This window comes from Montipora foliosa, chromosome 6 (assembly GCF_036669935.1).
Source record: "Montipora foliosa isolate CH-2021 chromosome 6, ASM3666993v2, whole genome shotgun sequence".
NCBI classification, from domain to species: Eukaryota; Metazoa; Cnidaria; class Anthozoa; order Scleractinia; family Acroporidae; genus Montipora; species Montipora foliosa.
This window is the reverse complement of record NC_090874.1, coordinates 67,286,394-67,301,393: the sequence shown is the minus strand read 5'-3', so window position 1 is coordinate 67,301,393 and position 15,000 is coordinate 67,286,394. Positions and strand designations below refer to the sequence as shown.

General features: G+C 37.1%; 3 protein-coding genes across 3 annotated transcripts in view; 2 read left to right on the top strand and 1 right to left on the bottom strand.

Annotated features, from left to right (window-relative positions):
• LOC138008227 (thioredoxin domain-containing protein-like) overlaps positions 1 to 4,442 on the bottom strand; it is an 18,664-nt gene extending 14,222 nt beyond the window's left edge. The window contains exons 1-2 of the mRNA XM_068855486.1: positions 4,268 to 4,442; positions 2,231 to 2,305 (exon numbers count right to left, since the gene is read on the bottom strand). Coding sequence (XP_068711587.1) covers positions 2,231 to 2,305; positions 4,268 to 4,428 — 236 coding nt within the window. The 5' untranslated portion in view covers positions 4,429 to 4,442. The remainder of the gene's footprint in view (positions 1 to 2,230; positions 2,306 to 4,267) is intronic.
• LOC138008230 (uncharacterized) overlaps positions 1 to 15,000 on the top strand; it is a 101,961-nt gene that overhangs the window by 38,437 nt on the left and 48,524 nt on the right. The window lies entirely within an intron of this gene.
• LOC138008226 (protein KTI12 homolog) lies at positions 4,531 to 11,512 on the top strand. Its single transcript, XM_068855485.1, has 10 exons — positions 4,531 to 4,739; positions 5,537 to 5,588; positions 7,069 to 7,121; positions 7,389 to 7,444; positions 7,691 to 7,764; positions 7,840 to 7,915; positions 8,428 to 8,511; positions 9,732 to 9,794; positions 10,067 to 10,135; positions 11,354 to 11,512. Exons 1-10 carry the CDS (start codon positions 4,589 to 4,591, stop codon positions 11,495 to 11,497), a joined length of 822 nt encoding a protein of 273 aa, XP_068711586.1. The 5' UTR covers positions 4,531 to 4,588; the 3' UTR covers positions 11,498 to 11,512.

The following is a 15,000-nucleotide window of genomic DNA, read 5'->3' as shown; positions in this document are numbered from 1 at the left end:
GCCGTGGCTTATTTTCTCTCGTATAATTGGGGGTATGTCCCTATTGTGATTGACCATCTTCGGAAGTTCGTGGTTGACAAGCACCTTGATCATTCATTTGGCATGTTAGCTGTGTCCTTTCAACTTTTAACGTGGTGCACCGGTAGTGTAGAAGACCTCATATTTTTTATTTACCCCAACTCATGTCGATCGCGATAAATACCGGTAATTACTGTTCCTTTGTGTTCAAAATGTCTTTAGGGCAGCAAAAAAGTGTTTTTCTTAACCTGAAACCTTATAAAACAAGCTTAAAATTGATGAGAAAAAAATCGCGTAATTTACATTATTTATCGCATAATTGGCCTTTCTAATCGCACAATCTGCCCTGAAAAAATCGCATAATTTGCAGTTTTTAATCGCACCCTATCAGAAGGCCTGCGTATTTGATTTGACAGTTGGTTCCAAGCCATTGCACCTTTAGGTAGCGGTAATTGGAGGTCATAGTTCGAACCTCTTAAGTTATAATAATTATTGTGAACTTCAGAGGTTCTATAAAAATGCTCCTCAAGATACGTTGGACAATTATTATTGTCTGAATACTTTAAACATCGTAATATTACTAACAAATATATTGTGCCTTTTCTCTCTTTCTTCTAAGTTTAAGACCACTCTAGATAGAGAATTTAGCACAATGAGCCCTAATAATAATCCGTGCTGCTCTATTTCCAGAGTTCCAGATAAGAGATCGGTCTCCGGTCAATAACCCTGAATAAAGAAGGCTTCCTGACCTGACGAATGAAATTTACCGGTAATACGGTAGTTAAATATTACAACAAAATTAAAAAACAAAAGATAGAAGTTTCCTGACTAAAAAGTACATTCAATTTGTTTAACTGTGAATTCAAAGCAACAAACAATTAGTGAACATGTACATTTTGTAATCAAATTCTTCCACTTTGACACAAGGTGATTGTGTGCACCTTTGTAATTGCCAAGTACATGATCAATTTCTTTCTTTTGACAGAAAAGAACTTACCCCTTGACACAATGTGAGTCTGAGAAAGCAGAAATTGTTACAGTTTAATACTGTAGTGTTTTTTCAACGGATGTGATGAATCTTTAGCTGTGAATTTGGAAATCAGAATTTTACAAAACTTGGGTATTTTTTTCTTCCTTTGTCTTTTGTCTTGCCTTTTACTGTCAACTCCCGGCTTTTGCGGTACTTTTTAGTGCAAGCATAAGGCAAAAATAAATTTTTGACCTGGCATCAGATTAGACTGAAACAAAGAGGAATGTGAAGCTGAAACAACAGCCGTCCTTGCCTAACTGTAGTATGTGGGATAAGTAGTGCAACTGCAAAACATGAATGACATGCAGGAAATTCTCCGTAACAGCAATTTGTAGTAAGTTTTCTTTCGCAGAAAATTTAACTTAAAGAAAAAACCCTTTATCAATTTTACTTAAGTCTGTGTTTTGCACATGGAAACCATCTCTTTATCTTTGAACTGGTTTTATTACCACAGCAGAAAAGTAAAAGACCTCAAAACAGGACAACAAAATTGTACGAAAACATGTGATTCAACGTCTGAAGATGTGAGGCCTCCTTACCCCCTCTCCCATCCCCAAAGGGCCACTGCTTGCATGCTAGCGCTGTCTGGGTGACCCCTCAAATGGCCTACACTGTACATGACCCCAGCCTAAAAAAAGTAACTGGAACGCTGTAAGAGGGAAAGGGTTTCCCCTTTGGGAAAGGGTTTAAGAGGTCATGGTTAATTTTTTTTATCCCAGTGACGGTTTCCCATTAATAAGTGTAAGTGTCTAGTGTAAGACAGATGGAATCTCTCTCAGGGACGGCAGAGCATATTTGGTATTGGAAGGGGGGAGGGGGAAGGGGGGGGGGTGGGGCTAACAAGCAAGCGCTGGAGATGTTGCCTTGTAGGGGGTTCTGGGGAAATTATCCACCAGAATATCTGCCAAATTGTCTGTTCCCCTGGCTTCACCATACCTGTCTCTATGTGGCACATGTGGCACTCTTGGGAGGGAAAGAGGAAATTACCAAACATTTTGGTCATTACAGATGAAAGAAAGCTTATCTGAAAAGTCTAGTATGTTACAGTGACCATTACCATAATTATCATACAAGTTAGTCTGAACCTTATGAAGAGTCAAGCATATGCTGCATTTAGCCTTATACCAAATGCCAGGCAATTGTGAAATACAAAAGAACGTATTAATTAAATTAAATTCTTACTTCTCTTGTGCTTTCGCTATGGCTTCATCTGCTTGCTTACATTCAACACACTCTGGATCTTTATCAGTAAAAGAGCTGCAATGGCAATAAATAAAAAGCAACGTTCACTTTTCCAAAAAATAACGTTTGATTTGATTTGCTTTGATTTCAAAATACAGTATCCCCAATTAGTCCCAAACTGCTAAAAGCTCACTACGGTAATGTCTATACAATTGACACCTCTGTGGTCATGCATTGGTTCCACTCATGAACTCAGCATGATATCACAGGCTGAGTGGCAATTGTTTCTTTGCCCTGGTCCAAGAAATTATTTTCAGGTCCTACTGTACCCTCCTCACCTCAACCTCTGCATCTCATTTGATTTTAGTTGACTTAGATTAGTCGGTTGTTCATATTTGAGGTCAATTGATGATGAACTGTTAGTTGAGACTGGGACACAAATGAAGGTTGTTATTTCAGCAGTTATGCAAGATTATTGCAGTCCGAAGACAGAAGGCATCTAAATAACTAATTTAGCTATTTTAGGAAAGAAAAGAAAAAACATCTTTGGCTTTCTTTCATAATAAGCATGGTAACTAGTTTTCACATAAGATCGGGATGCCTTTACAGATTATCCATCTGGCTTGCCTGATTTAATGCTACTTTCAGTCCTTTAATTCGATTTCATTTGTAACTAGCCTAAATTGTAAATTATAAAATAATTAGGATAGTAAGCGAACTCTCATTAGTCAATAGCTGTGTTTAGACAAGAGTACAATGTATGTAAACATGGCTGTGACATCACACAAATTTTGATGGGTTCTGTGTTGTCAGACATGCATTTTGATTGGCTGGTTGGAAACATGAGAGTGTATCAAGAAAATCTGCTTCAATCAAGAAGTTAAAAAACAGCATTTTCCTTCATTTGTCGAATTTTTTTTGAGAAGTATTTTACAAAAGCAACAGAGTACTTTTTCCATGTTAACATTGCCTTACCTAAACACGAGGATGAGTTGGGAGAATTCGAGACAGTTATGCATTTACCTTTGATGCACAAATTCTCCAAATTCGCCCTCGTGTTTAGATGAGACAATGTAAACACAGAAAAAGTCCTCAATTGATTAACGGTAATGGACCGGCTACTACCTAGGTGTAAGCCTCGCACAAAACGAGAGTGCACAAAACGTCCTGACAGCCGTCTTAAAACTTTTGTTTAGGCCTAATGATACTTTCAATCTTTCAATTCAATTTCATTTGTAACTAGCCTAAATTATACATGTTTAGGATACTTTCCGTATTAACCTTAGGCCTAAACAAGAGTTTTAAGACGGCTCTCGGGACATTTTGTGCGCTCTTGTTTTGTGCGAGGCTTACATCTCTTTTAAGTTGTGTGCTTAGTTAACTGGCCTTTAAATGAAAGTGAGGCTAGTGTTGACCTTGTTATGATACAGACCTCCTTCCTTTTCTTATGTTAATGATGTTGTTGTCATGCTCATCAGTAAGAATTTACATAAGAAAAGCAGGGACGTTTCTATCAATACAAGGTCAACTCCAGCCTCACTTTCATTCATAGGCCAGGTAACTAAACACACAACTGTAAAATGGACTATTGTAATATAAATGTCAGAAGTTGCTTCACTGCAGGTGAACGTCAAATGAATGAAAGCGTTGAAAAATAGAAGACCAGCTTTAATGCTTTAATAGGAATACTCCTAAAACAGTATACACTATACTAGGAGATAAAAATAAATAAGTAAAGAAATAAATTAGTAATATATATATATATATATATAAAGAAAATTATTTACCTTTCAAAATCTACATTTAAAATTCCTTACTGTACAGTATTTATCTACACAAGAATTAATATTATAGTAGCCTGATCATGGAATTTATGGTGGACATTATAGCGTAGAGAAAGGCGTAAGTAACATATCCTGTCATGCTGATATACAAAATGTGATTCAAAACATGTCATGTCTTTCTGGATAAACAAGCTTAAACAGGTGAATGCGATACAAAAATGACAGACAAACAAAGCAACGCAGTTTTTCTTACAAAACTATAAACCAGTCTCCAGTCGTTGCTCCAGTTGAGGCTTGCGTTAAGTGCTCAAAGGATTCATCATTGAGAATTTTAACCGAACTGTCACTAAAACAGATCTCAAAAAGTACGATCAATGTACAAAGATGACAAAAAGCGAACAAGCCATCCGCCATCTTGCAAGAGCTGTCGCAACAGTTTTGAAATTGGGAAGACTGGGAATGAGCGCACTACTTCCGAATAAGGATATAATGACCATATAAAGGAAGTGCGTTCCATCATGGCGGCAGCAAAGTGTTTGTTCTGAACACTGAAATCAAGTTTCTTCCTTGAAAAATGCCCCTTGTTATCATGTGTGGTTTTCCTTGTTCAGGGAAGTCAAAAAGAACAAACGAGTTGAAGAGTTACTTCGAAAAATCGAAGGGGAAGACTGTTCATATGTCGAGTGATGACAGTATAAGTTTCGAAAGAAACACAACTTATTCTGGTAAGTTGCATGCGATTGTGTTCACGTGAGGTGAACATGTCCAGTGGTTGCACTGGAAGACAGAATTTGTGTAAATGAATAAGTTAATAAATGACAAGCAAATACTTTTTATGTATGGGTTAAAGCGCTCAGAGGATGGAGAACTTTTCACGGTTTAAAAGTTCAGAAAACGGCGGGTCGATCTAATTTGCAGGCTGCAGGTCGCGCGTCGCAGGTCGCAGGTTGCAGGTCATTGTTTCACCAATACAGAAAGTGTCCTAAACATTCTTAAAAGCTAACCTTAGGCCTAAAACATTAGGCCTAAACAAAAGTTTTTAGGCCTAAGGTAATAGCTTTTATGAATGTTTAGGATACTTTCTGTATGGGTGAAACAATGACCTGCAACCTGCGACCTGCGACTTGCGACCTGCAGATTAGACCCGCCGTTCAGAAAATAATTAAAATTTAAAAGCCAGCCATCCATTGATTATCATCATCACCATCATCTTTTTCTTCACAAGAGTGCACTCCTGCACAATCTGTGGACTTGTCTGTCAATCCCTGACAGCACCAAAAGGCCATATCATACACTGTACATGAAACTAAAGTGAATTACATGTTGGACACAGTCATACATCTGGAGATGTAAAATTATGTGTGTTTATGTGTATATCAATGCTGTCTAAAGGCCACAGATTCCTCCTCACAAGAAATTCAATGTTCATTATGCTTGATTACATGATTTAGTGTTTACTCTATGGATTTTTTTAGATTTCAATTTGATACTTTTGATTTAAAATTCCCACTTTCAATTTTAGTCTCTGCAAATGAGAAGGAAGCTCGAGGTCTTTTGAAGTCTTCAGTAGAAAGGTTGGAAAGATTCTTACTCAACTCTTTTGCTTGTCTTCAGTTGATAAAATAAGAACAGACTAGATGACTGTTCAAAGCGACATCTGTTTAAATTTTGCCATTGTAGTTGAAAATGGCAGTCAATTGATGACTTCTTAACTGTGCTTAAGGACGGTGCCTACTAATTCAAAGGTATTTTTGCGCGGTTTTATGAATATGCGGGAAAAGCAGATCTCAGAAAGTGTAAAATCCAAAAAGAAAATTGGGGGTAACCACGTATTTTTCAAAGATAATTAATCAACACTATTAGCAAAAAGCTTTAAAATACAAAGCATTTGTATGGCGTTCCTTTCCAAATTAAAGCTTAATTATCTCTGAAAAATGCAATGTTACCCCCAGTTTTCTTTTTGGAGAGCATTAATGCTAAGTTCTGCTTTCTCTGCATGAATTTAAACCGTGCAAAAGTATCCCTGCATTAGTAAGCACTAACGATAGGAAATCCGAGTATCTGGAGATGTGCAGCATGAAAAGAGCAAAGTGGGACAAAAATTATCCCATAATTCAAAATGCTTTTTATTGGATATATTAAAGTTGGCCAAAATTTTGCAAAATAACAAAAATCTAAAAATGCACTTTCAAAGGTCACTTGTCATGTACATGTATATTGAGTGCTTTCCGGGCCCTAGACAGCTAGCAATCCCTTCAATGTCAATTACATACATACATACATACAATCTTTATTCTCGTCCCAAAAAGGCTTTTCAGAGAATACATGCTAAGGGATAAAAATAAAGTAAAATTAAAAATTATTTACTATCTACAAAAGCAATGTAATCAAGTCTATATGATAAGTTACATAATTAGGTTACGTTGTACTGTCCATGAAGTCTTTTAATAAAATGCTCTTTAATTTTTGTTTAAATTCTTGTAATGTTCTACTTAATTTAAGCAAGGGATCCAGCGCATTCCAGATCTTTACAGTCCTGTAGTAAAAGGATCTCTGTCCAGTTGCAGACTTTAGGAAGGGAATCTGAAGTTTCTGTGAATTTCATGTCTTGTTTCTGTGAATTTCTTGTTCTTGAACTGTGCACTTCCCTGGACAATCGTGTTTGTCATGCAAGCAAGAGTGAGAGTCTTTATCTCTCCCCACTTCAACACGCCTGTCTTGGCCATTTCTGTCAATTCCGTGACAAAACATGATTGACTAGAAAAATGTGTAGTTTAACTGAGTTAGAAGGGAATTAATGCTAGCAGTCTATTCAGGCCCCCTAGAGAACATTTATCAAGAAGGTTGTGTTAACTAAAGGTAATAATCTTTACTCAGGCAATCACAAACATGATGCTAATTTTAATCACCAGTAAATTAAGAAACGAAAACCGAACACCATTAAATGTGAGTTGCAATATAATAATTATGGTTCAGAAAGTCCTGCCTCAAAGGCAGCATAACACTTAATTTTGAATGTCAGTTCTGTTAAAAATGAATTCCCTTTTTTTGAAGGTTGATTTCAAGAGATGACATTGTAATTCTAGACTCACTCAATTACATCAAAGGTAAGTGAAATTAAATTGGCAATATTTATAATTTGAGAGAATTTGAGAGTTGCCTTAAAAAGGAACTTACAGTGTACATGTATTAACCATTGATCATGTACATTTCATTAAAATTGTTTCATAATTTGCCAGTGTGTATTAGCATTCTATGAACCACAATTATGTTAAAATATAGGCCTTTCATCTGTGGGAACAATGCTGACATTTTCTAGTCAAGGTGAAAATACTCTACGGATGTCGGTAACATTCTGTTTTGTTTGTTTTCAGGTTATAGATACGAGCTGTACTGTGTTGCAAAGGCACACAAAACTACACATTGTGTGGTAAGAATATTTAATTGAGCTATGTCATGGTGTTTTGACGCAGTTAATTGTTGGAAATTTCTTTGCCCTCTTCGAGTTGATAATTTAAAAGCTTTAAAAGCTCCTTTAATCTCTTGCAGCTGTTTTGAAAGTTTTAAAGAAAAAAATAGTGACAGTTTTATGTGAAGCTTCATTGTAATGCCATTTGAATGGTATTAACCATGGGATAAATAGTTATTTACTATCACAAATTATTTTCTTTATAAGGTCCATTGTGACACTCCAAAGGAAGTCTGCCAAGAGTGGAATAAGGCCAAAGAAAAGAGATATAACAAGGAAACGTAAGTGGCTTTCATCATTTTTGTGTTAATCTTCAAACAATTTTTGGCTTGTTATTTTTTAATGTCTTTTTTTAGATTAGATGCTTTAATAATGAGATTTGAGACACCAGATTCAAGAAACAGATGGGATTCTCCTTTATTTGTTATTCAGGTGCAGTGCATTTTTAGAAGGATTAACCTTGATTAAACAGGCTCACTTGTTTGGTGTGTTATGAGCATCTTGGTGGCAAAACGTATGGCTTTAGCAAATGGGACACAAAGCTTGCAATGGGAACATCAGGGGTACCATGAGGAACTCATTTTCATTCTTATTGCTGGCTTTGCCTTGTATTCTTAACTATAAGTACTGGTATATAGTAGCCGTGGCATATTGACAGATAGCTGCGATACCTGTAATATAATTATGCTCCCATTGTTAAATCAAGTCTTATCAAGAAAGTGTGTTTTTTGTTGAAGCCTATGGTATCCATGGATTAATTCAGTAAACATTTAATCCAAAAATTACTGTCAGTTTTTCCCAAGCTCTCAAAATTTTGGGGAATAAAAAAGGGATACAATTGGAAGAACATCACCATTTGTCCGATCAGGGCTTGCTTTTTTTTTTTTTTTTTTTTTTTGAGGCATTGATGGTTTATTACTTACGCTGAACGTTGATTTGTTAAGGTTGACGATGACTTGCCTTTTGATGCCATTTATGATGCGTTAGTAAACCGAGTACCTCCCCCACCAAACCAGGCAACTCAAGCGGTAAGAGTTTACTTTACATGTAGCTGGTCAGAGAAAAATCAACCAACCAACTGCGCCAAGGTGACTGCTTATCGGTTAATTGTCTCAGTTGGAATCAGACTACCATGGAGGAGGTTGCATCGGACCATCACTCATGCTCTTAACTGAGGTTAAGGACTGTAAACGGTAGGCCCCGTCTCACATCTCTTGCTGTTAACTGAACGTGGGAGGTTGAAGAACCCAGATGTTGTTCCTCAAGTCGAGGGAATGACATTTCCAGTGTTGTTGCCGTCCTTCTAACTTGGGTGGGCTAGCTCAAATGGTCTGTATTTCTCCTTCTAGTTCTTCTCAACTACACAATTATTGCGGTGGAAAACGGCTTAAGTTAAATCAAAAATTAAATGCCTTGAAAATTCAGGTTTATCCCAGCTTTTTAGAAGATAGTTTAGTTTTCTTGTTCCAGGTTTAAAAAAAATAGCCACAGTGATGACAGATAAAAATTAATCAATAGGTGGAAATGTTAAAAACTCGTATATATAAAATAAGTATATTCTAAATGATGAGGACTCCTACATTGATGTACCAGAAATTATCAAAAAAATTAAATCATTTTCCACTTAAATCTTTACAGATTAACTATTTAACTTGTAATTGCTGTATTGTCATATATAGTATTAGTTTATAGCTTAGGTTTACTATAGTTTAACTACTTTTTATAGCATGAATACATTTTATAAAATTCAAACAACATTTTGACGTTATATATTAAGTAACTATAAACAAATAAATAAATCGAAGAATTGTAATTGACTTATCCAAAGCAGCCTTTGCTACAGTTACCTGCCGGTCTGCTTAAGTGTAAAACTGTTCTGATTGTAAATGAGATATGTATGTACCACTGTATGTAAAAAAATGTTACAAACGTATTTAAGTAAACATTAGATAAAGTTCAACGAGAGACATTTCAACTTTTGAAGGAAAAACGAGTTAAGGTGAAAGGTTTTTCAACATAGTTCAATTTTACTGAAATTTTCTTTGTTTCATGATTAAAACACAAAGAAATTATGAAGTAATACAAGCCATGAAGATGATGAATTGGGGATGCTCGGGAAAAAATTGAAATTAATCGAAAGAACACAAAGATCGTTACTCATTACAAGCACTAGTTGTTTTGTTACTTGTGTTTCAATCATTGAAATCAATCTAACCTTGAAATGTTTCATTTGATGTTTCTATGTAAGCAACCACTGTCTGCAACAAACTTCTTGTATGAACTGGACAAAATCACTCAAGAAATAGTCTCGGTAAGCGTGGAAAATATGATCAATTTATTTTTTTGTAGAGTTACGGGCTTTGCAATGTACACGTATGTATCTGAATTACAAACTTGGTCAGGACAACTCCACCCACCACCCACACCACACTGACACACCCTTCTATGTGAAACTTCGTTTTCCTCGTATTTATGTTCCTTTCTTAAATCAGCGAAAGATAATTGACTGAAGATGATGAGCCTTTTTGCCTCTCTACTATTGCATGATTTACTCACATACCACTGTATTTTTATTTTCCGCAGGCATTGTTAAGTTCCCAGAGAACATTTGTACCCGGTGATATCCTGGCAGTCCCAGGAACACAAGAAAAAATATCCTCAACAAAACGTTACTGTTAACGTAAAAAAGGGTTCAAACTGCAACCAAGTTGACCAAGTGATTCGCCGTCTGTCGGTTTAGAAAATAGATACTTGAAGATCCTAAGCCCGGTTCCTACTTGTGCGATAAGCACCAGCATAAGCACAGGACGTTCCCACACGTGAAACAAGCAACGAAAATCAGGCAATACGCAAGTGTAGTAACGTCGGAGAAGATCTACAGTAGTAAGATTCAAGATGGCGTGCGAATCGTCGTGCTTTTGCTTATGCTTATAACTCACGCCGGTTCCCACTGGTGAAATAAGCTAAGCGTGAGATAAGCGCAAGCACAAGAAAAGGAAATTGTCCTTTTCTTGTGCTTGTGTTTATGCTCGTGTTTTTGTTTATTTTACGATTCTTCTTATGCGTAACATGCTTGTGCTTATCTCACAGTGACGTCGACTAAAGCGACGCCTCAAAATATCACTTTGCACCATCGTAAGTCATAACAATTAATCCATGTCGTTTCACGTCACAAAATGTGACCGAAGTTTCCTAAAAATATTGATATCCCCTTCTTGACGGGGGTAAATAACCAAATTGAAGGTTTTGACAACAGCAAGTAAGTAATCCTTCATTCTCTACCTTTACCTTAAAGTCGTTCGTACCAAACCAGTTCAGCCCGTTTTAAACGTCGCTTTTTACATGTGCCGAATCTAATGCAAATGAGAAAAATCTATTGTTTTCGCTGATTTGCATTGGATTCGGCACATGAAAAATGCGACGCCCTGGTCAGAGCGAAGAGCCAACGGTCGCTGTGACAAAGGTCACTGAAAGGTTCAACGCTAAAAACATCAGCCCACAAACCCCTCTTACGGCCACCGTGGTTAATTTACCGTTATCACTGAACTCGTTTGATAAAACTAAATTTCCATATAGAAAAATCTGCTAAACGATGGACATGATTAAAACCTCTAGAATCTCAAAATATCGGGGCTTCTGCTCTTAGATGTCATCATTAAATTCGGAATTACTGTCCAAAGCAGAACTCATCCCCCATGAAGATCCCCTACCCCCCTTCCTTATACTTCTTGTATTTACGTTACCTTTAATATCTTTGTACATTTCTGCATGTTTTTGGCTGCTGTGGAGAAATGACTTTCTAGTGTTCTTGCCCTTTCATTTTATTTTATATACTTAATGTTTCATTTTCCTTAACGTCCTGATGTGTACGTGATTTTAAACCGATCAGTTAATATGGCCGAATTGAGGAGAATACGACGGCAGTTCATAACTTACACTAAAATGCACCCAGTGGAGGATACAAAGAAAATAGCCAATATGTTTGTACAGTACTTGAATAGCAACATAAAATAAATTGTTTTATTTCTGTCATTTGTTGGGGTGTTAAGCCCTGGTCAAACGGCGCGTGATAGTCGATGAAGTTGAAGCTCGTGCTTCCGTTTGACCACCAACTATCATACACTATCATCGACTATCATCAATTATAGTTCACCACTAAATTTTCTCCGATTCTTATTGGTTTAAATTGATCACGTGATGCGATAGTGTTCGTCCGCGGAGAGACACTATCTGCCTAAAGTGCCCGTCCGAGGAAAATACCCGGATGGATAGTAGTCGTCCGCTGAAAATACCTCTGTAAACAAGCGGCCTTATGGAAAATAAACAATCGAAATTGTATTAAGAGGGTTTTTGTTTGTTTTCTTTTTCAAATTTTACATTGGCTGACACGGCTTTCGTCTAATAAAGTTGAAAATAATTCAACATGATTTTTGAGCTGGCGCGCGGAAGAAAATTTAGTAGTGAACAATAAAGACAATAGAGTGTTTATGTCTCGGTTCTATCGGTCTGATAGTTGCCCCGCGGAAATTTGATGTTCTCGCTTCGAGGGCAAATATACTAGTTTTAAGAACATCAAATTTCCAAGGGGCAACTATCAGCCGATAGTTCCTCGACAGAAACACTCTATTGTTTAATTAGTACATACTAAAACAGTGGATAGCGTTGAACTCGCGCGCTAATTGGCTCGTCAAACTCCGAATATCCTGTGCTATTTACCTCCGAGCAATTCGGGAAAAAATGGAGTCCCGATTTGCATCCGTGACAAGCTTCGCGGCTCGGTAAATATCCACCGCTAGCCACCTCCACTTGGGTGAATGGTTGTTAACTATCATTCATTTTGAGCTTGTTCAAATTCTTCATGATAGTGGATGATAGTTTTCCTCGTTTGACTACATGTGATAGTTCATGATAGTTTTTGATCAGCTGTTTTCCCCGAAAATCGGCGGGCTCGTTTAAAATGGCCGCCAAAAGTTCCTCGCGAGGCTCAGGTGCAGCTTCAGAATTTCGTGTTTACATCCAAGATGATAATCATGACAAAGAAAATAATGAAGACCAAGATAACGTAGAGAAGGTATCTTCTGAAGAAAGCGTCAACTCGCAAGAATTAGAAGATACCCCGCAAAAAAAGAAGCGTATCACTAGACGTTCATCGGTCAAGAAGGGCAATGCGGCGAGATGGAGTAATGACCTGATATTACGTCCAGTAGACGAAAAAAAAAAAATGAGGCCCGGCCTTGCCTTTGGGAAGCTATTTTAGTGTTCACATTTTTACGCGGAAAGAGCCTAGAACAAGCTGCTCGTGTGACTTTGCTTGCGCGACTGCCGGTGAACTATCATCAACTATCACGAACGTCTTTGGCCGTTTGACTATGTGAATGATAGTTCGTGATAGTTGATGATAGTTGATGATAGTTTGGAGAGAATCATTTATCATCGACTATCATGCCCCGTTTGACCAGGCTTATGGACCATATTCTCCGACTTGAATAACTTTTTATCTTGAAGTTCTCGAAATTCATTTATGAAGTGCTGAGTAAAGGTAGAATTTTTAACACTCCAGCCACTCAAATCTAATCATGTCTTGTGCCTTTGCGAGAAGCTGGCAGTTTCTTCCATGTCAACTTGATAAATGCATTCGTTAGACCTTTTTGGTAGCAAATATTTATTTTAGAACTTCCATGGTAGCGAAGAAGTTGGCTCCCTAAATGAATGCTCCGGTGATACTGATAAACCTTTGATAAATCTGTGTGAAATGTTTTTATCGACCACATCTTAAATAAATTTCATTGTACTGAGTTTCTGTGGCTTAGATACGGAATAACTTAATCGTAAATAGGAATTTACTTCTAGAATCCGAAACCCATCGGTAAAAGGTGAAGAGAATTGAATCGACAAGTGGGGGTGAAACTGTGGTATGGGAAAGGCATAACCGAGAGAGAGAGGACGTTTCATTTAAGAACCAATGTAGCTTTTAATCATCTTATCAAACGATCGTCGGAAAATTTTAAAAATCTTGACGGTCCGAGAAAAAATTGCGTGACATACATTCTACCCTTTTAGAATGGTTTCCTATTTACTGGGTTGCCTATGGGCAAACCCAGTTGAGGTCTGCGTTTAGTTTGTTTGTTTTCTTTTTTTTATTACTGGGTTGCCTATGGGCAAACCCAGTCGAGGTCTACGTTTAGTTTGTTTGTTTTCTTTTTTTTTTTCTTTTTTTTTGTTTTTTTTTTTTGTTTTGTTTTTTTTCCGTGTCGGTAAAAGTCTTGCCTGTCACTCCCCTGGTAAGTAGTGTCTTTGTGTATAGAGCCTTCTGCGCGTATTTTCTTAGGATCGAGAGGGTAGTGGAACTGCGTAGATTTCTCTTGTGGCCACAGTAGAATCATTAACTTAGCCTGCAATGGCGTCGAAAGTCATGCAACGCGAATGGCGTTTTAGTGGATCCTTAAACAAAATATACCCTTATGGAGCTCAATAATGGAAAGTCAGTTGGATAAACTAGGCAGGAATCTCAAAAGCGACGAGTACTGGACTTCGACAACAATCTATCGCCCGTCGAGACGAAATCAAAGTGAGCAGTATTTACCTGAAGTACAAATAGGAAGAGGTTTTCGCCTCTAAGAGCAAATATGTTGTTTGTTTCAATAAAATTTTCGCTGGAAAAGGATTCTGTGGTATTTTCTGCCTTTGTGAATTATAATATCATGTTGTGTATTGAATTTTCGAGCTTAAGGTTCAAATGTGATATGGGAGAAGTTTTTTAGTATTGCTCTGTAAGCAGGAAGGGTTCACAGGCCTTTTGGAAGCGTGCTTTGAGTTTCAACAAAATGAGCCCCAAAATCAGTGAAAACTTGTGACGCAGATGAATAATAAAGTAGCTGCTATTTCCAAAATGATGGAATTACCTGGTGATAAATAACGTCGTACGCGTCTTGGAGAGTAAATTTTGACTTTGCATAAACAAGAGTTGGGCGATTGTGATCTTTGTTTTGACTTCGCTCGTTTCATTGTCAAACTTTATAACACTTGACAGAAAAAGAAACTTACAAAAACCCGATATCTTGCCATCATTTGACACAGATGCTTCACTGTTTGCCGAGTAAATATGCCGCGGTAACTTAATCACGGCGCCCGCTGAATTCCGGCCATGTCACTTTCGATTTTGCAATTTACTTGAACGTAGCAAAAATCTCCCAAAATGTTTGTCGCTGATCGTAACTTTTTATATTCTATATTCACGGTTCAAAATTAATGTTGTTTTCATGTTGTAAATATTTTATTCTCGATCGACCGTCCGAGAAACTTCCTTCTGCTCTTTCTGAAAACTGTGTATCAATAGTTATTTGCTTTTTCATCAATATTTGTTTTGCATAAAGCAAGCTAACAGAATCTGTACCTTGCTGAGTTCGCATTTGTTAGCATTAATAGTATTTTCGGTCAGATGTTTCTGTTTTTTATAAGGGGTTTATTGTTTTGGTCTCCCATCCTAACACTAACTCCGCGAAACAGGGCTTGACTTC